We start from the raw sequence: 22,367 nt of genomic DNA, 5'->3' as shown, positions 1-22,367 counted from the left end.
TTAGCGAGTATGTACTTCACCATTGTACACGAGTATCCAAGTCCCGGAAGCGCTAGTGTTGCGCAAAACTGGAAGTAAATCACTGAGGAACCCCCGGCCATATACCGACTTTCTCGCTGGCAGACAAACGAGTCAAACTGCCCAGATGCAAGCCGCGTGCGAGGCCTTGTAAGATTAAGGTATGAAAAGATGGATTACACTAGCCGTGCCTTGCCCGCGAAGAGTGCACTACTTGGAGCGTTCGTTTAAATTGATGAGCGTGTGTTCTAGATGTTTTTTCTAGTCACTAATGACTGCAGTTAATTGGTACAAGATTAGTTACAACAATCGTGCCTTGCTCGCGAAGAGCGCATCAGTTCGAGCAGCTGTCTGAAAACCGCTGAGTGATGATTTGTTTTGTTTTGTAGCGTGCGCTGCATCGCAATTTGCGATGCAGGGCGTGCTACGAAATTCGTTTTATTTATTTAATTTTTTACTTACCTCCAATTATCCATATTCCGGTTTTTAGTACCCCCCACCCTACCCCTCCCCCGCCCCGCCTTTCCGCCCCAGGGAACTCCCTCCACGGGCCACGGCTGCATGCACGGCGGTTGTAATGGGTAGCTTGGTTCCTGAATTGATTATGGAGGCTGCACTGATCTAAAGGAAGGCAGGAATGTTTTGAGAAGGTCCAGTCCGCCCTCTAGCTGGTTATCCTAGCAGGTCTGGTGCATTAGAATTCAGGAAGCGACCCATGTATCACAGGTCATTAGGATATGTGAGTATTTGTGTAACATCACAGGTAAGGTGTTTTTTAAGCCTGCACAAACATCCTGCTACCTCTTCCAGCCAGTACCTGGAGCAGACTGTTTAGGGGGTGTAGCTGGCTATTCTGAATGCTAAATCCATTTGCAGTTCTTCCTCACATGATTTCAGCCTAGAATCAAGATATAAGCAGATGCTCTGGGTGAACAAATTCTCACTTCAGCTCGTCTGATTTTATCTTCAGTGATTGCAAGAATGTGTATCCAGAATAAGTATTATAATAGAGAGGTACTCGTCCCAGCAGAGCTTTTTTGAAACCTGTAGTTATACTGTAGTGAGATATCTATCTTTGCGATGGTCCACAGGTTAGGCCACACTACATGTAGAATAGAACATTTGACATGTACCCGGTTCAGATCAGATGTGCCCTAAATGGCGACCATGGAGCCCCAACAGCACTCAAAAGCAATTCAGCTTCCGTGGAGTCGCCGTGCATTCCAGTGTGACGCCTATCCCCAAGGGGCTGCAAATCAGATATTCACAAAATCCTAATGAGGTACATTACAGATTTGAGCTTTCTTGTTATGGGCTACTAAATGGAATTTTATTTAATTCTTTTACATGTAGATTGGTCTTTGTTCATGATTTTTAGAAACTATGTGAAATTTGCACACCATGTAACACTTTTTGGAATTTTGTTGCATCTTGTTTTTAGGTCTCGACTAGCGACGCAGCGCATTCGCTGCTCGCTTGGCGAGACTATTGTCATCGATTTGTGTTCGGAAGGGGGACAGGAGATGTGCAGGGAGAGGATGTAGCCTTGCGGCTAGAGCGGTCGATGTCGAAGCTGGGGAACCGGGTTTGAGTCTCTGCTACGACGCTCAACATCCTGTGATTCTGGGCAAATCTCTTAAACTCCCCGTGCCTAAGAATAAAATGAATGTGTGCTTGTGTAACGAAACTGGTGCTATGTAAAGCGCTCTGGTAATCGATTTATCGGGTCTAGTTCGCGCTATATAAAACTTCCCTAAAAAAATAAATAAATGTGCACGCGCCCGGACAGGCGATGTGGACGCGTAGGGCTCCCGGCTTTTCAGCACAAGGCGCGCATGGCGTGCTTTCACTTTCCCTCTCTCCCCCAGTCTCCTGTAGGCACATTAAGATTCCGGGCGGCGCACGAGGCTGATGATTATATTTTGGGGAGAGTTAATTAATGGGAGGCGAACGCACGCACACGTAGCTCCGCTGTTCGCCCCCTCCTTAAATCCCAATCAGGAATTTCTTTAAAGACGGGAGCAGAAGACGGAGTCTGGGTGTATGGCTGTCTTCTTTCTTCCCTCAGCCCCGGCCCCTCCTCGACGGGTCTCCTCCCCTACCTCGCTTGCCGTCATTTACAGATGATTACAAATCATCAGCTTTAATAATGTCAGCTCATTAACCCGCAGAGACCCCTCACTGCAAAACAATTTTCAGAGCCAGTCCTTCATAGCCCGGCTCGGCTGCACCTACAGCCCTGCCTGTCCGACACAGACCTGCCGGCCCAAGTAGACCTGCTTGGCCCCAGCCTTGCCTGCCCCGCATACGTCACAGTCCTGCCTCTGCCTTAAACCCTGTCTATCCCTCCTTTATTTTACTAGACTCCCAGTATGCTGCTGCACCCCACCCCATTTTGCTGAGCTTGCTAATGCAGCGTGCCCCTAGACGTGCTTAATCTGGACTCCGTTGCAGACCCACCCTTAACCATCTCCTCCGTGTGCTCAGTGTTGACTTTATCCTCATAACATGCTCATCATGTGCTGTAGGCTTTGCCATACTTGAGTGGAAATAAAATGCTATCCACTGACTGGTCTTTGGGTTGCATTCAACTTAACTTTTAATGGAATGTGTTTCAGGAGGTGGTGTCATTTGTGTTTTTTAGGGAAGGGAGATTATATCTGAATAAGTGTGCTTTAAATTTGGAGGTGTTTTAAGTAGATACCAGTTAAAGAAACAAGGAGACCCCAGGAGTCAGACGGGACCGAGGGTAGGTACATTTTTGTAAGGAACAGTGGTCCCATTCAAACAGAATAAAGTGACATACCGCAATTAGTACAATGAAAAATTGGGTTTTATGTTTGAAGACAATGCAAAAAGTAATAATAGTAAATTACAATAAAATAGTAAAGGAAAAAATGTTTGAACAGTGAGTGAGTTGGTGGCAGGGTAAAGGGAAATCAGCCGATTTCCGATACCCAGGCAAGTGATTAAAAGGTGACTTTTTGGTGCACGAAGGTAAGTATTAACAAAAAGTCAGTAAAGCATTTCATACTCCAACATTTCAGATAATAATACAACGGAGTTTAGAAATGGTTGTCGACGACGTTTCGATCCCTGTGCGAATAATGGGATCTCTTCAGGACAGGAGGATGTCAAGATTACCTGGGGGTAGCCTAGTAGGGAGGGGAGAGAAGTAATTACGGTTGCAGAATTTTAGAGACAGAAAAGGTTAAAATTAACAATAAAAAGGCGCGGGGAGGGTGAGGTGGGTAGAAGGAGAAGAGTGAGAAAGTTGCGAATAGTGAATCCTAAGGTAAGAAGTAAAATGAGGAGGGAAGGGAGGAGGGTGTATCCCTATAGTGGTCAAGGGACCAGTGAATGGGAGAGGGGAAGTGAGAAGGAGAGAAGATTACGAAAACTTACGGAGTCAAAATTGAAGAGGGGGATCCAGTAGCTGCCACACAAGGTGGAGAGGTAAGGGGCAATTGTGCCCGGTCAGAGCAGAGTAAACGGCGTCAAGACCTGACCTGGTTAAGGGTAATGAGTCCCGAGAAGGCGGGAAATGGTCATGACGGATCTGCGGGGAAGCGGAGGGTAAATTAATAGATGAACGGATATGGGGAGCTAAAGAAATGAGGCAGGGGGTGCTACGAAGGCTTACCAGGTAGGACGCAGAGGTCCCAGAGTGAAGCGTGGGTAGGGCTCGTCAGAATCGGGCGAATGCGGGTTCCGAGTCCCGGAGAACGTTAAGGTGAAGTCCCGCATGTGTCGGGTGTTCCGAGATCGAGGCGTGTAAAACTCGGATAACCTGCGGGAAGGATTAAGGGTAATGAGCAGAGTAGGTGAGGTAGGGTGCCAAAGGACACGGTCTATAGAGGCCGGCGAAGACTCACCAATTGAAGCCGCACGTTTCCGGGATAAGGGATCCAGCAGTATGGACGATGTAACGGAAGTGAGGGCTCGTGGAGTGCGAGCGCTGGGAGGGCCTAATTCGGACAGTGGTAGAAATAGTGCCGCCCAGTAGTAAGAGAGAGAAGAGGGACAGAAGGAAGAGGCGAAAACGGTGGCCATGATGGGAGGATAGGTATTACCCATGTGAGGTGTGTTAAGGGGAGTGGTGAAACAAAAGTGAGGTGATGGAAAGGGAATGAAGAGACAGAATAGGTGCGGCCGTGGGCCAGGAGAAGGAGATAGGTGTAGAAGAGAGGGGGAAGCGAGGGGGATCAGAATAGGGAATCTAGTATAGAATAAGGAATTTGGAAAAGAAGGGGAGTTGGGTACAATAGACATGGAAAAGTAAAGAAGGGCTCATTAGATACAAGTGGGTAAAATGGACATTTCATTATTGGCAAAAGGCTCAGTATACAGCACAATAGAGAAATAACTGGGATTTACAGTAAGTTGGACCAGTCCTCAAGTCGGTTCAGTCCTGTGTGATGACTATCAGAGCGGATTATCCATTTTAGTTCCTCCTTGTTGAGGACAGCCGCTATGTTCATGTTCCTTGTAGACTGTACGATCACGCTGAGGATATGCCATGTCATGCCGTCCTCAGTGTGATTGAGTTGCATAAAATGTTCAACAAGAGGTGCATTAGCGGTCTTACAGCGGATCCTGCTTCTATGTTGGCAAATCCGGACTCTGATTTTTTGCGTTGTTTGCCCCATATAGATCAGGTTACAAGGGCAGGTTATGGCATATATAACATTATTAGTGTTACAATTGGAAAAGTTACTCAGGGTGATGTTAATATTCCCATGCACAAATGTTTTAGTGTCCAATGTGAGACAACAAACGCTACAACTGGTACATTTGAAATGGCCTACTAGGGGTGGTAGATTACAGAAGGTTCTAAGGGTAGGGTCCCTTTTAGGTTCTGGAAGTGCGGCCCTGACTAGATGGTCCTTAATGCTCTTGTTCTTTTTGAAAGCAAAAAGGGGGCGTTCTATTTTTAGATTGCCAGCATTGAGTGTAGGCCAATGCCTGTTGATACATTTTTTCACCACGTTGGAAATTGGTGTGAATGTGGTGACACATACAAGTTTGTCGTTATTTTTCTTATCCTTGGGAGTGAGTAGAATCTCCCTAGGGCAGTACCAGACTCTCTTGAGCGATCTCTACACTAGTTTGCGTGGGTAGCCTCTATCGGTCAATTTCTTCAATAGCAGGTTAGCTTCAGAAAAATAATCTTGTTTAAAGAAGCAGTTACGCCGTATACGCAAAAATTGTGAGTAGGGAAGTGAGTCGCGAAGGGCTCTGGGGTGGTGACTGTTATATGACAAAAGAGTGTTTTTTTCGGTGGGTTTTCGATAAAGGGTGGTGTATAGACCGCCATTGTTAGCAATGATAGATAGATCCAAAAATGCTATTTGTTCTTTGCTACTATTGACAGTAAATTTGAGGCCATTGCTGTGATGATTAAGCCAGATATGGAATTGGGCGAGGTGGTCTGTATTACTTTTCCAAATAAGGAAAATGTCATCGATGTAGCGTTTCCATTCTAAAATGTGGGGTCTGAAGGGGTTGTGGGGGGAGATAGTATTATGTTGGTTTCTAGCCAATCCATGTAGAGTATTGCAAACTTTGGCGCGAAAACTGCTCCCATACTGGTGCCTTTCACTTGTAGGTAAAAGGTACCGTCAAAAAGGAAAAAATTCTTAGTCAGGCAAATCTTGAGGAGGTGAGTAATGAAGGAGGTGGGGACGGAATGGGGTTGTGGCCTAGTGTTGAGGGTAGAGCGGATGACGTCAATACCTTCATCATGGGGAATGTTGGTGTAGAGTGACTCCACATCGAGGGTACAGAGGAGGTTACTGAGGGGATTGAAGGGAAGCTCCTCTATAAGGTTAACCATAGCCATGGTGTCCTTAATGTAGCATTGTGTGGTCGGGACAAAATCTCTGATAAAATGGTCAATGTACCTGCCAAGTGGTTCCAAAATTGAGCCACAGCCGGATACAATAGGCCGTCCCGGGGGGGTGGTGGGGTTCTTATGTATCTTGGGTAAAGTGTAAATGACCGGTGTGCGGGGGCATTTGGTGTTGAGAAACTGGAATTCATTTTTGGTAAGAAACCCTTGAACCAGGCCCTCTTCAGTGATATCCAGGATAGGTTTTTGAATTTCTTTGGTGGGGTCAGTGGGTAGTCTTAGATAGTGATCTGTTCTGGAGAGTTGTGCCAGTATACCTTGTTTATATGAGTCGGTGTTTTGGATGACAATGCCACCACCCCTGTCTGATGGTTTGATGGTCAAATTATTCATTTGCTTGAGTCCCTTCATTGCATTTTTTTCGGACAGTGACAGGTTGTAAGGGATGAAAGTACGCTGATGTTCAAGTATAGCAATGTCCTTGAGAATCAATTTTTCAAAAGTGAGAATTTCAGCCGGGATACTGTGAAGCGGCGGGGAGAAGGTAGAGGGGGGACTCCTGGTTTTTGCCTATCTCCCTCCCCCCTCTCCCCACCCTTTGGCATGGCACAACACGCTCCCCTATATTCAGATGACTACATCAAAAGAATATTAGAAGGTCCCTCTCTCTTTACTGAGACTACAGAAAGTACAGGCCCTACTCAAAACACTATTTTTGAACAACTCGAGAAATCTACCAAAAAATTCATCAGACTACAACTAATGGTCCGCATGCTTACTGAATACCTCAAATCAGACACAATTCCCGCAGGGCTCCAGGTCCGCAATATCCCAGGAGTCTTCACTGACATTAAGAAATATATCACTGGTTTCAGTCATATCGGTACTACATGCTCAAGACACTGGATGGTCTTGGGCATAGATATAGCCAACGAAGAAGCAAAAAAATTAGAGATAGAAATTAAGGATATTGAAAAACAGATCAAAGAGAACAGTACACTCACTGATGCTAAGAACTTACTTGACAAAGTTGAGAAAACCCTATCCGAATTTCATCGCATTGAACGAAACAAAAAAATAATCAAAGTTAAGCGAGACGTCAAGAATTATAAAATAGAGAGGACCTACCCATACCTACTTGAGGACTTTTACACCAACAGGGCATACTTGGGTCCCAGAACACAACGACCCTGGGGCAGATTCAACAAACAGCAACACGTGGTTGGCTTTTCTGACACCTCAGCTGAGTCCTCAGATAATTCTGAATCCACTGAAGGCCCTAGTACATCCAGAACCAGAACTAATCCGAATTTTTTAGGGCAAGACCAGGGGCGCCAACCCACCCGCGGAACACCCCGCCTTCCCCGTTGGCACAGTACCCCTGGAGACAGACAAACACGCCAAAGGTATTACCAATGGTGAGCAACACTGCTCCCCACCTTGATTCCTCCAACCGTGATCCCACAGTCACCATGGGTGAACAAGAAATTATTCCCATCTTCAATCTCTCGACTCACTTACTTTCTGATAAAGAAATCGCATTACTTAGCAAAGGGCTTTCCTTTGTCCCTACTACTAAACCTGATTACCTACAACTCCAAATTGAGCTTTTACGCTTTTTTAGAAAGATACGACTTCATGCCTTCTTTCAGAACAGATCATATACACCCTCAACAGCATTTACCACATTTCGTCCCCCCTCTACCTTCTCCCCGCCGCTTCACAGTATCCCGGCTGAAATTCTCACTTTTGAAAAATTGATTCTCAAGGACATTGCTATACTTGAACATCAGCGTACTTTCATCCCTTACAACCTGTCACTGTCCGAAAAAAATGCAATGAAGGGACTCAAGCAAATGAATAATTTGACCATCAAACCAGCAGACAGGGGTGGTGGCATTGTCATCCAAAACACCGACTCATATAAACAAGGTACACTGGCACAACTCTCCAGAACAGATCACTATCTAAGACTACCCACTGACCCCACCAAAGAAATTCAAAAACTTATCCTGGATATCACTGAAGAGGGCCTGGCTCAAGGGTTTCTTACCAAAAATGAATTCCAGTTTCTCAACACCAAATGCCCCCGCACACCGGTCATTTACACTTTACCCAAGATACGTAAGAACCCCACCACCCCCCCGGGACGGCCTATTGTATCCGGCTGTGGCTCAATTTTGGAACCACTTGGCAGGTACATTGACCATTTTATCAGAGATTTTGTCCCGACCACACAATGCTACATTAAGGACACCATGGCTTGGTTAACCTTATAGAGGAGCTTCCCTTCAATCCCCTCAGCAACCTCCTCTGTACCCTCGATGCGGAGTCACTCTACACCAACATTCCCCATGATGAAGGTATTGACGTCATCCGCTCTACCCTCAACACTAGGCCACAACCCCATTCCGTCCCCACCTCCTTCATTACTCACCTCCTCAAGATTTGCCTGACTAAGAATTTTTTCCTTTTTGACGGTACCTTTTACCTACAAGTGAAAGGCACCAGTATGGGAGCAGTTTTCGCGCCAAATTTTGCAATACTCTACATGGATTGGCTAGAAACCAACATAATACTATCTCCCCCCACAACCCCTTCAGACCCCACATTCTAGAATGGAAACGCTACATCGATGACATTTTCCTTATTTGGAACAGTAATACAGACCACCTCGCCCAATTCCATATCTGGCTTAATCATCACAGCAATGGCCTCAAATTTACTGTCAACAGTAGCAAAGAACAAATAGCATTTTTGGATGTATCTATCATTGCTAAAAATGGCGGTCTATACACCACCCTTTATCGAAAACCCACCGAAAAAAACACTCTTTTGTCATATAACAGTCACCACCCAGAGCCCTTCGCGACTCACTTCCCTACTCACAATTTTTGCGTATACGGCGTAACTGCTTCTTTAAACAAGATTATTTTTCTGAAGCTAACCTGCAATTGAAGAAATTGACCGATAGAGGCTACCCACGCAAACTAGTGTAGAGATCGCTCAAGAGAGTCTGGTACTGCCCTAGGGAGATTCTACTCACTCCCAAGGATAAGAAAAATAACGACAAACTTGTATGTGTCACCACATTCACACCAATTTCCAACGTGGTGAAAAAATGTATCAACAGGCATTGGCCTACACTCAATGCTGGCAATCTAAAAATAGAACGCCCCCTTTTTGCTTTCAAAAAGAAAAAGAGCATTAAGGACCATCTAGTCAGGGCCGCACTTCCAGAACCTAAAAGGGACCCTACCCTTAGAACCTTCTGTAATCTACCACCCCTAGTAGGCCATTTCAAATGTACCAGTTGTAGCGTTTGTTGTCTCACATTGGACACTAAAACATTTGAGCATGGGAATATTAACATCACCCTGAGTAACTTTTCCAATTGTAACACTAATAATGTTATATATGCCATAACCTGCCCTTGTAACCTGATCTATATGGGGCAAACAACGCAAAAAATCAGAGTCCGGATTTGCCAACATAGAAGCAGGATCCGCTGTAAGACCGCTAATGCACCTCTTGTTGAACATTTTACGCAACTCAATCACACTGAGGACGACATGACATGGCAGATCATCAGCGTGATCGTACAGTCTACAAGGAACATGAACATAGCGGCTGTCCTCAACAAGGAGGAACTAAAATGGATAATCCGCTCTGATAGTCATCACACAGGACTGAACCGACTTGAGGACTGGTCCAACTTACTTTAAATCCCAGTTATTTCTCAATTGTGCTGTATACTGAGCCTTTTGCCAATAATGAAATGTCCATTTTACACACTTGTATCTAATGAGCCCTTCTTTACTTTTACTCTGTGCACATCAAATCGAACTGGGACGTTATTTATGTGTACGGCACCGCATACATTACACTGCCATGGCTGATACTGTGCAAGAGTCGTACACTGCATACATGTTTGACTGTTACACTATTGTGTGGATGAAGAAGTAAAAATGCACATCAGGTTGGGCTAATAAATATCATAGCAAGGTTGTCAGAAAAACATACCATAATGTCCCTTCCACACACCCTGAACTTTGCAAATATTGAAAATAAGAATGAGCAGACTTTAAACTAATTTAGCTGTCCTTGGTTCTCAACAGTTGGGTGGCCCCTCGTATAGTATGTCAGACTTTTCTATCATCCATATGCCCTTGTTTTGTGTGTATTATTTTGGGTCATGATCGTACTTTGGCAAACTTGATTTATTGATTTTAACACCATTAACTAATCCCAGTCACCGAGCAGGTAGAGCCATCACCTTTGCAGAGTTTAAGTTTCGCAAGATGGTGGATCTGATATGTTGTAGCATGACTAATTCTAAGGTTTCCCTCTTTTCTGTGTATGTATGTGCATCGGGAAAATTCTCGGTCGCATATAATACCAAAACTCCGTTTTCTTGTATGCAGAATACTAGTATCATCCGTTACGCCAGTCACGATAGTGCTTTTGTGATGTCCATTATTGATGATTTGAGGTCAATTACTATGTATTCGTGGCCGTGAAAGCAAGAAAATACACAATGCTTTTATAAAAAGACTTGCCCTTTAACATAATACAAGCATGTAATTCATTGTCTTTATAAAGTAAAAAGAGGCCCACCCATAACTTTATCTGAATGTAATTCAGTAAACAAAACGTTTATAGGCCCAATTCAAGGTAGTAGAGTCCCACACTCCTTAGTAGCAAAATATAATCTTAACTTCTAAATAAAACACCCAGGATGTTAGCAGATGGTAACGAGCAAACGGATTTATGTGGCTAAATTGGATGTGTTTGCAGGAAATAGTGCATCCGAACCTTTATTATTAGAATGCTCATGTACTAGCGAAGGTAAAGTTGGGATTGATTTTGATGAAATATTTCCAAACAGACGAAACGGTATTATTCATTAGAACTATCATGAAGAAACCCAAGCCTCATTCTGTTCTCGCAGTTCCACATGCTTTTTAATCACTTACTAACATCATCGTATTAATCACGGGAGGCCAGTCAATAAAGCAGGTACATCTTTCAGAGGAAACCTCAAGCGTACCATTCCAAGTAGCTGCTCCAAATAGTCTGTTATGTATCCTACCTTGATAGAAAGAATACCTTTTTGAAAGCTTTTATTTCAACATTTATTGATTTCATTGGCCTGCAGGGGCAATTTTTTTTTCTTACAAGTGGGTGGAATCATAAATGATTACTTTCTTTATTTATTTCTCTCAGCACTCGTTCTATCGGAATATTTTCTTCCGAGTTGCAAAAGTCTGAATTTAATAAACTTTCATACCAGTTAACGCATTGCCTATCATGGTTTGTATATTCCATTTTTCCAACGCGACCCAGGCTTTCTCTTGTAATCTTTTTCTGTTACCATCGGGCTTCTTTTCCACACAGACATATTGATCGGTACTCCCAAAGTTGAGAGCCATGATTTTCCGTTCTGCGGTCTCACCTTTGTCCACATGCGTTTTTAACTACTCGTGACCTGTATAAAGCCTCTCTACTTTTAAGACGCCAGATAGGGTGTGTAAACAAAAAAAGTCCATCTTTTGTAGTGTCTGCTGATCTACATAGTTGGACTTCAAAGTCGTGGCTGTAAACGAAACATTCGATTGCTTTATGGAATTGTATGCCTTCAATCGAGAATAATTTAACATGCTCACAGAGAAGACATACTTTCCAAATTCCTTAAGAGGTCGCAAGTGAATCGTATTTGAAACCGTTAACATATACATGATATTCTTAGCAAATATCAATCAAGCCTTCCCATAATGCTTTGTGTTCAGAGCTGGCCAGTCCAAATTTGGTGGCATATCTGAGATCAGTTCACTCAGTCTACTCATAAGGTGTCTCAAAGATTACAAAATAAAAAAAATACAATAGTGCAGGTTGAAGGCTTAAGCATTGAGCTACCAAATGTAATCTACAGACACAGAATTGAGATAATTTGACTTTTTTAATGGCCTTCAAAGCAAACCCCGGTATTTTGTCAAAATGAAAACAATTTCTATTGACATTGTGGATGATTCATTCTTGGTCCAGCTTATTGTTCAAGTTAGGGCATTCTAGTCTGTAGCATTTGTAAGACTTCTCAAGGCGTGTACATGCATGAAAGAATGCTGTGGCCTTGATATCGTTCACTTCAACCGTGAAAGTAAGCAAGAAATATGAGTTTAGTAAAATAAAATCACAGTAGGAAAGTCGAGCAAGAATTGTTGCCATTTATGCAAGAGATTGGTACAGCGGTGATACTAAGTGGGCAAAATGGGACTAGTTCATGTTCAGAAATGTAGCTTTAGCATACCATACTGAATAGGAAATATTGCATCCATAATACTAAACGAGATGTAGTGATAGTGGCATATTCAGTAATTCGTATTGCAACTGTGGCTTATTTAGCAAGGGGTAATTTAGCTATACCATAAAAAACAAAAATAAATCACATATTGGAATATACTCAATATTGCACGTCTATTAAACAATAATTTTTCCACTCTCACTGAGCTGGATATTGAATTGTCGCACTAAAAATAAACAATCTCACTAAGCAAGCAAAGTAACCACAACTGGTAGAGCAATGGCAGTGGCAGTATATTAGCGGGGAAATATCAGGCAATTGAGTATCCTTGACAGTAGCATTTGTGACCACGCTTTTTTGTTATGCAAGAACTATTGCAAATTAATAAGGAGTAAAACAAAATCCATAAAATAAGTAAAAATATTGCTTGTATTAGCAAGGATTATTGTGACCATGTACTAGGCAAGTATCGACCATGACTGCTCTCTTGTTAAGCCTCCCTGACGCCTCCTTAGGTTTCCTAAGAGCTATACAGAAAAAAATGTAGCCTGCTGTCTCCATGCAGTTAGTCACTTTCAACTTTTAAAGCTACTACTCTTCCAGAATGTCTACACTGACACACCTCTGATTAAACTGTATTGTAACACAAAAGTTGGTCCACCAAAACACCAGGCTGCCTAGCCAAATTTTAAGTCCAGTTACACAGACTGTCATGCTCATTGATGTATATTGAAAAAATAGCAGTGAGAAAGAGGTTACTTTCACTGCTCATTCTAGAAATAGGACTTGAATGACATAAACAACTTTTCAAGAGCATCTTCTAACACGCAGCTGGAGTGTTTCCTCGTTTATGAGCTGTTTCACACAGTGTGTTTTGGTGAAAACTGTAACCGAAGCTACACCAATGTAATGTGTGGGATTAGATAACGATTCTCAAGTATTATAGATGTCAATGTGTTTTTCGCTTTAGAGTTAAAAAATATCCAAAACAATAACATCTCATGGCTATAATATGATGTTATGGTGAGCAAGCATAATTTGTAACACATGAAGTTTAAATATTGCAACCTCATGTGGGTGTTAGGCATTTAATAAGCACAACTTTAAAGGGCTGTGAAGACGAATATACATCAGCTAGCTACTGTGGAGTATAATTAGTTTAAAATACTTAAAGTGCCCAACTTTAAGTGAATGTACAGGTCGTAGTGTGACAGCTGTAACTATAAAGCCGCTTGACTTATGAGAAACTGTGGCCAGAAATATTGCAATTTAACAAAAATCTGGAAGTGTTATCAATAACAAACTAAATCATTTTTAAATTGAATACAAATGTACTTTAATATGTTGTAAAGCGAGAGAAGCCATCCCTGTAAACTAGAAGAGGGTATTTGAGAAGCTACTTAACCAAAATAGAAAGAGTGTAACGTTGGAAACCACCCTACTGTGGGGGAATGTACATATTTTTTTATTGCTACACCAGTACCGTGGTATAAAGCTGGAAATACAGTGGTCTAAAAGTAGATGTCTGGTATAGCCTCAGCTGTTACAAGATGTAATTTTCTAAGTATCAACACCTCAACAGAAAGGTAAAGCTGTCGATACCACAACTGTAAAATATTGTAAAGCCAGCTCTAAAAACAAGTGGGGTGAACTGTGCTTGGATGAGAGTGCAGTGTGATCCCTCCCTTGTGTTTTGAAAGGCTCCCTTGAGCCAACAAGCTTAGCTGGGGTGCACCTGTGTGCCTGTGGAGTGGTACAGTGACCTGTGAAGACTTGGGCAGCATTTCAGCAACCCCAAATAACTTTCCTCTACTTTCTACTACTTCTGCTCTCTACTGATGTTGAGCTAAACTCAGAAACATGTGTCTAGAGATAACAGCACTACCTGCACTAACTTTGGTGAAAAACTACAGCAATTTTGAAGTAAGCGTACTGCATTTACCAGAATACAATTGGGTGAACTGTGCTGGGATGAGGCAGAGTGCTTCCCCTCCCCCCCTTGTGTCTAAGTACATGTTAAACTGCTCTGTTACTAAGTGATAGGAAAGCTTAGAATGCTGGGACTGATAGGCTTGTGTGAATTTTGAATATCTCAACATTAATATTTTATGCTGCCTACCTTAAGAGGATGTAATACTAGGGGTATTTAAAACAGTTATTTCATCTGTAGTGGTGTGTAAATCTGGAAGGGCCTCATGTAATGGAATGTAAAGTTGAGCACATGTCCTCACTTTATTTTCATATCTCCGTTCACGGTCACTAGCCAACCTTTGGTATAGACGAGTTTATGCACTATCCATAATGAGTCTGTACCTCTACAGGCTGCCCACATGCTTTTCAGAAAAGCTCCAGTGGATGTTCTCTTGGTAAATGCTCAGGGAAATGGGAATTATATTCTGTAATAACCTGTAGTTGTGTCCCTCGATCGGAGGAGGTGTCCAGGGCCTATTTTAATATTGTCCTCCTCTGATCTGCGTATTTACCAAGCCGTTGAGAAAAGACCAAGTTGTCTGGTGTTGGTTCATCTGATTATTAAAACAAAATCCACCACCACACACACATGACCAGAATGCTCCAGTAAAAAGACAAAAGTTTCAATACATCCATATAATTCAACCCATTCCTTAAATGATGTCAACCAAACTGTTCATAGTAGTAAAACATCCTTTGCATCAGGCAGAGTGCTTCCATGGTGGTTGCTAATGATTTGGGGCACAATGTAAACCTGTAAAACAATCAATAGAAGCTACCTTCAAACAGATTGGAAAAAACATCAAATCCTTGTGAGCCCACCGCTGTTGGGTTGCTGTTTCTTTCCTCCAGCAAAAATGTACCCAGCTCAAATGATAGATTCTATAAGGTGTATTAATTTCCCGAACAAGGGGAGGTATAGGAAGAACAACGACAAAAGGGCCTGTCCTCCGGGTAATATGCTATAATCAACAAGCATTTGCAATGCAATAGGTCTACCATTTGTAATGACAATGCCTTTTATTTATGTTTTAAAAGTCAACACATAAATAAAAGGAATTGTCATTTACAGTGCCTTTAGCTCAAATTCTCATAAATGCGAGACCTATTGCATTGCAAATGCTTGTTCTTTTTCTTTGTGCTTTTATGGCCTTTTAGCTTAATAAAGATTATTTTTACTGACTGGACTTGATTTTTTAAATGGATTTTAAAATGTTAGCTTCAATATTTCCTTCGCGTTCATGGTTGTGTTGTAAATAAGCCACATAAGTTGAAAAATTAGTTACAATAATTAATTCACAATATTATTGTCATTTTGAGATACCTTGGCTTTTTCGGGGCTAAACAAAAAACAATACTGTTTGTGAATCTTTCATATATCAGTTGTGCAAACCAATGTCAGTTTGGAGTGACTAAACATAAAACATGCACTTTACTACTGGTGGTCGCGTAAATGTTAGAAAATACAATCTTTCTCATAATTAGAGACAGTGTAATACATATTACCCAATACACAACTGAAACATAATGAAAGTTTATTTGTGCATAGCATTTGGTGCGGACTCATTCTGGTCCTTATTCTTCCAAAGACCAAGGATATGAAATTCATTTTGCCTACTATTGCAGTGATCCCAGCAGTAGAAATGGAGGGGCGTGATACCTGCCAGGAGTTCACCCCATTAAAAAAAAAAGTACCTTATTCATACTCATTTGCTGTCACATTTACTCTCTTCTCCCTCACTCACATTCACATTCTCCTTCCCACTCACTGTTATTTGTACACAAACGTACTCATACTCACTGGTTCTCGTTCTCACTTAAAAACTTACTTACCCTTTCTCACTCATCGACTGAGCCCTGGCACAACTGTACCCACTGCACCATTGATAACTACACTCCTGACTCACTTCCACTCTCTCTCACAATCTCCAATCACTCACTCCTTTTAATGCACTCACACTCCTTCACTCACTCCTTCATACTCACTTTTACTTACTCGTACACATTCAAACTCAGATTCACACTCAGCTTGGGCCGTCTCCAATTCCGGTAATGTTGAGAAATTTGGGAGTGTGGTTGGATCCCACTCTTAGCCTCGTCGGGCACACTAAGAAAACCGCGGCCTGCTGTTTTGGGGTCCTTCTGGGCTTAAGACCTGTCCTGAAGTTTTTTGACCCCCTACCAGGCAGCTGGTGGTTCAGGCAACAGTAATATCTCGTCTGGATTATGCCAGCTCTCTCCTGGTAGGGGCAAACCAGGCAGAAATCACCCGCCTTCAACGTGTCCAAAACGCCGCAGCTAGAGCCATAGTTGGCTTGCCCAGGTCCTGCTCTGTCTCTAGTACCCTTCGATCTTTGCATTGGCTGCCGGTTAAGACAAGAATTCATTTTAAAGTTTTATGTCTGGCTTTTAAGATCTTGAAGGGATCAGCCCCCCAGATCCTCTTGAATCTCTTGTCTTGCTATGTTCCGAACCGCTCTTTGAGATCACTGGGCCAAGCGCTCGCTGTGGTCCCGAGGTTTAAACTCAGCCGAGCTGGTGGCCGGTCCTTCCGGGTAAAAGCAGCAGGGCTTTGGAACTCTCTTCCGATTGAGATTCGCTCGATGGAAGACCTTCTTTTGTTCCGTAAAGCCATAAAAACCTTCCTGTTTTAATTTTTTCCCTCTTACTAGCTGCGCCCTTTTCTCTGTTTCCATGCTCAGTATTTGTTGTGTTTTACCTTGTCATGCGCCAGGACGCCCCTTAGCTGGGGCAGCTGTGCGCACTACAAATGTTCCTAACATAACATAACTTTCACTGTCGCTGACACTTGCAAACACACACACACATTCCCTCAATCCGATTCACTTTCAAATCACTCACAAACACATGCATACATGAACAGAGAAACAACATTTTTCTGACTTACCTTGCTTCCTTTTCAACAGATCAGGAAACTGGTGCTAGACATTGGAACCGGCAAGTCATGAATGTCAACGAGGATCCCGGCAGAGCGGCAAGGGCAGGTTTGAAAAGGGGGGAGACCCCCTCGATCCTTCTCCCAGCTTCTTGACGGGATTAAAAACACAGCCCTATAAGAAGCTGGGACAGAGCTGAGGTTCCTGCCCCTGCAGTTCTGTGTGGCTTTTCATTGGTCTCAGGTATGCAATACTGTGCACCCTGATAGACACATTTTAGCAGATATACTGTACTGCCTGAGGCATGCGCAGAATGTCTGCTAACTAAAATTAATTGTGCCTGTGGACCGTAATTGAACTACACCCCCCAGAAATACGCAATCCAGACATTCACCTAGACACTGTTTTCTTTTAACAGCACTCTTAACAGTAGCTGTATCATGCCTCGGCCCCCTGTCATCAGGAGCCTGGAGAGGAGGCTGAGAGGGCTGACCTGCGCACTGAAAGGGTTCATCAAAACACAAAAGTTGTTCACTGCTAAAGTAAAGAATGCACAGTGCAGGATTCCAAGAGGCAAAGTGCAGGATGAGAGGTTTCACAGGAGGCAGGAGGGCTGCGCCCTGGGGCCCCTAACAAGGAGCCGCTACCAGACAAGACATTCAGTGGTGCTGCAAGCTGCTTAAAATGAGAAAGTAGTTCTGTTAATAAAACTTCTTCTATAGGTGCACAGTGCTTGCTTTATGTTTTTGCTCTATTTTGGAAAGAAACACGCACACACACTCTCTCTCTCTCTCTCTCGATCTCTGCTATCCAGTTTGCTCTTTAAAGTTCTTGTTCTGTTGTTACATGGCCAAGGCTACCCTGCTGCTAGGCCTGCGCTTAACCAATACATAAATAAATATATAGATTGGTATTTGCCTTGTATACTAAGTAGACATTGCAGGAATATTTGAGTTCCTAAATTAAAATCCTCTTAAGATCATTTGTGCCTGCACATCACCAGGCTTTCATTGAACTTATATTTATTTTAACAGGAGGGAAAGAAAAGTAAAGACAAAAAATCTAAAACTGGAAGAGACAGTTCAGCAAGTCGAAAAACAACAGCGTCGAGCAAAGGTAACACTTCATAGTCCAGTTGCAAGCCGTGGTATCTGTCGATCTCTGCATCTGTTTGCACATTTGTGTATCAATCTGTCTTTATATCAGTATGACTGTCTGACCTTTTATGAATATTTATACCTGGGTCTGTGAATGCCTAGCAACCCGCCCACGAGTTTGCACAGTACAAGGAAATGCAAATCTGCGTTTCATAAATAGAGGGGTACTACGTTTTATTTTACTTTATACATTTACATTTGAACATAATGCCCTTGATACACCAAATAAAACAGAAGTGCAACTTAAATAGATGAGTGGGAGCTGTTTGTGCCTAATACTGTTAATCTGGAAGTTATAAACACACAAAAGAAATATTGGCAGTGTCCAGGGATTCGTGGGCAACGCAGAGTGGGGTTTCTGCCCAAATTCTAAAGCAGGCTCGATCATTCACAAAGCAGATGCACATTTCACGCCCCTTTCTTTGCTGGAGGTAAAGTACAATATGATTAGATTTCTTAAGTCAGGCTTTCCACCTGAGCAAATGTGAAGAAAACAATGTATGATTTGTAATGAGTTTTCCCATTGAGAGATTGCTGTCTTGTCTAGATGCCTGCTGCGTGACAGCAGATCGCACGTTGCACTCATTGCCTTGTAACTGGCTCCTTCCACCAAAAGGTTCTTACTCTGCTAGTTAGGGCCACAGGGTGCTCCATCACATCATCCTCGCTAATTGATTGCCGCACTCTTCTACATAGCTGCCAAGGCTTCAGAGTACCTATGGGTGACATTTTCATGATTTCAGTGTAATTATGAGTGACATGCAGTGACTATGAGTGACACTTTCCCGCGAGCAAAATCAATCAATGAAGGTGAGGGAAACATATAAATATGAGAAATTACACCCATTTGAGTAATGAGAAACTGTAAGAAGATCTTGAAACTGGTGCAAAGCACCTAAAAGGCATTAACCTAGTACCCTTGAAAGCTGATCGTACAGAAAAAAAAATTGTGTAACCGTGATATTAAACAGCAAACCTATCTTTGAGAGGCAGTAGTTTATTACCGGTTTTTGCACATATGCAAACACACACGCAGTTATTGTTTGGGTACTTAGAGGTCTGGTCTAGGGCGATGTTCTGATGTTTGTCCCATTCTTTGCGGGGTGTCCACCTCATCTGTACTGTTCTGGTAACTGACAACTATGTGCTTTGTTTCTTCTGGAGTCTGCACCTCTTTCTACAGGTGTGTGTGTGTGTGTGTGTGTGTGTGTGTGTATATATAGTGTGCGCTCCGGTGTAAGCTCCAGATTCTGCATTCCAGAGTTTATTCTGTGTCTGGATTCTAGTGCATCCCTGGTGTTCTGGTGTGTAATCTTCCATGCTACTGTGTTCTGGAGTTTAGTGCGCTGAATAGCCTCTGGCCTTTGTTCCTCTGTGTGCATACTCTCCAGCGCCTGTCTCACCCTTATCTGGTTTCTGCTCGGTGTTCTCATGTCAGGCCGCTCTGTGTGTATTTCAGGCAGGAGCGGTGCAACGGTGTCCTTTACGTCCCCGCCCTACCCCTCACTTATCGTCAGTTGTAGGCTCCAGAGCTTTGGAGCGCCCTGCTACAAACTCCAGTCACCAGAGCAGGAGGGCAAAGATCTCAGGAAATACCGCCATCCTGGGGGCCGGAAGTACTGTACTTCTGTCACCACAGCTGGGGTCCACTTCCCCGATTATCATGAATGACTCCTCCTTTCCTTCTCTCTGCATCTGCCCTCTGCCGTCTACTCCTCACATCCCGTTTTCACTTCCCAATACCTCTTTCTCCCCTTCCTTCTCAGAGGTCGAAGTTTAAGACAACATACATTGGCAAAGCCAGCAGTTTGGGCCGTTCTGTAGTGAATGCAGAAATATAACCCTCACACCGCACGGTGTGAGCTGAAGTGGGAGCAACCTGCACTGGTTGAAACTTGTGCATGGCAGACGCATGAGTCTGTGTTGTATTGTGACTCTTCATGATTCTTGAAGCATTGTAAGCATTCTTGCGGAAAAGAACGTGCATGCGCGTGAGTGTTTATTTCCCTGACTCACTCATGCGTTGAAATTGATTTGTTAGGTTTCAAGAAATTGATTTGTTAGGTTTCTTCAATGACAGTATCACTTGCTTGGGAAGGACTGCACATACTAAAATATATGTTGCAAAAAAAGGTAAAGCTATTGTGGGGTGGAAGGATCTTGCTAAATTAGAAATCTATCTTATTCCTGGTGGTGATCCCCTGTCAGGACTCATGGTCTTCCTCTTACCTCCTTGTGCTCACTTGAGGAGTCCAATTTAGCAGTGTGTAAAAATAAATTTCTGGTTGTCTTTAGTGACTCGCTAGGTTGTGTTAAATTGTGTTAAAAAAAACTCAGTTCCGGTCACTCATAAAGCTTGCCCCATTCCATTAAGTGGCAGGGATGAACTCAAATCCCCTCTTGACAAAATGTTAGCTGAGGGTAATTGTTAAAGCAGGGGCTTCACTACGTTTGTAACACCCTTTGGTGCTTACCAATTCACTAGACTGCCTTTTGGTCTAGCATCTGCCTCCAGTGTATTTCAGAGACGAATGTACACCATTTTAAAGGATATATAAACCATCAGTGATCACCCACAGCAGACTTGAAACTAATGACGGGATTGAACCTTATCTATGTGTTGTGTATAATGCCCAAGACAGGTTTTTAATGGCACGTTTTAGGCTCAATTCTTTACCTTTTCTATTAGCTGAACCAGCTGGTTTTAGTCATTCAATTGAGCAGAAGGGTGCCTGCGGTTGCGACAATAAGTCTCCGCAGGACACCCTTCATTTTGTACTTTTATGTCCCTGGTATGCAACCCCAAGACGCAGATTTTTAAAGGAGATTTTAAAAAAATCTAGGTTTATCCATGCTAAAGATGCACTGATCTTTTTACAAAGGGCCAGTGACCCACTAACCTTATGCTCTGTTATCAGTTTCCTGAAATTTGCATTAAGACTCAGGATAACTAGAGGATAGTTCTGTTAACGACCCTATAGGATTCTCCATTTTCCAATAGCGATCAGGTTCCATTTTGTTTGTTGTTTTATGATGTTTGTACAGTGATAATGAACTTTATGCTTATAGTCTCATTCAATGTTCTTGTATATTGATTTAATGCTTTTTTAAAAATTGTATTATAATGTACTCTTTTATGATGGTTTTTAACCACCGAATAAAGAACTATTGAATTGAATTGAATTGGATATATCTGGTGTGCAGGCTTATCAGGATGATGTTCTTATATTTGCTGGAACCATTGCTCAACATGACAACATATTGGACAAGGTTCTTAGAAAATTCACTGAATATGGAATCACTCTCAGGTTGGACAAATGTCAGTTTAATGTTGAGGAATTTGATTATTAGGGGCATTCTATTAGCGCCAATGGTATTTCGCCGAAACTTTGTTTGGTGGAAGCCATTAAGGATGCACCTGTTCCCAGAGATAAGGATTCATTACGCTCATTTTTGGGTTTGAGTGAGTACTACTCAAGGTTTGTCGAGGGATATTCATTTGTGGTGCAACCTTTGAGAGAGCTGCTTAAAAAGGGGCAGAAATGTATTTGGAATGATGAGACACGGACTACATTTGAGAATGTGAAACAATTAATTATTTCAGCGCCTGCACTTTCCCCTTTTCAACCAGATAAGGAATGCATCCTTACAGTGGACGCAAGTCAGGTTGGGTTGGGTGCAGTCCTTTCACATACTATTCAAGGTAAAGAACGCAAAGTCGCATTTGCATCTCGCACACTGTCTTTAGCAGAATCTCATTATATTACTATAGAGCGAGAGGCACTAGCTTGTTCATGGGCTGTGGAGAAGTTTAAAATGTTTCAGTGGGGACAGCACTTTACCATTTTCACTGATCACAGACCATTGTTACACTTATTGAATGGAAATGTCTCTGGTAAAGCATCTTCTCGTTTAATAAGGATATTGTCCAAGTTACAAGAGCATAACTTTACGTTGAAATACATACCAGGTGGAAAAAACGTCAGAGCTGCCTGTCTTTCCAGGCTACCTATTTTGGAGGATGTTAAAGCGGATATGAGCTCTGACAAATGTGTTGTTGCATTGGTCGATGAGGTCATTTCTAATTCTGCCTCTCTTTCACATGAGGATTGGTTAAAGGCTTTTGCTTTGGATCCTGCTTTAGTTATGGTGGCTGATTTCATAAAAAAGGC

At 42.6% G+C, this 22,367-nt stretch overlaps 1 protein-coding gene across 1 annotated transcript in view; it reads left to right on the top strand.

Annotated features, from left to right (window-relative positions):
• Positions 1-22,367, top strand: part of LRRC43 (leucine rich repeat containing 43) — a 528,148-nt gene that overhangs the window by 481,862 nt on the left and 23,919 nt on the right. Inside the window, exon 11 of the mRNA XM_085632775.1 lies at positions 18,073-18,154. Within this exon, the coding sequence (XP_085488901.1) occupies positions 18,073-18,154 (82 nt within the window). The remainder of the gene's footprint in view (positions 1-18,072; positions 18,155-22,367) is intronic.

The sequence above is a fragment of the Triturus cristatus genome, chromosome 11 (genome assembly GCF_964204655.1).
Source record: "Triturus cristatus chromosome 11, aTriCri1.1, whole genome shotgun sequence".
NCBI classification, from domain to species: domain Eukaryota; kingdom Metazoa; phylum Chordata; class Amphibia; order Caudata; family Salamandridae; genus Triturus; species Triturus cristatus.
This window is presented reverse-complemented; position numbering and strand designations above follow the sequence as displayed.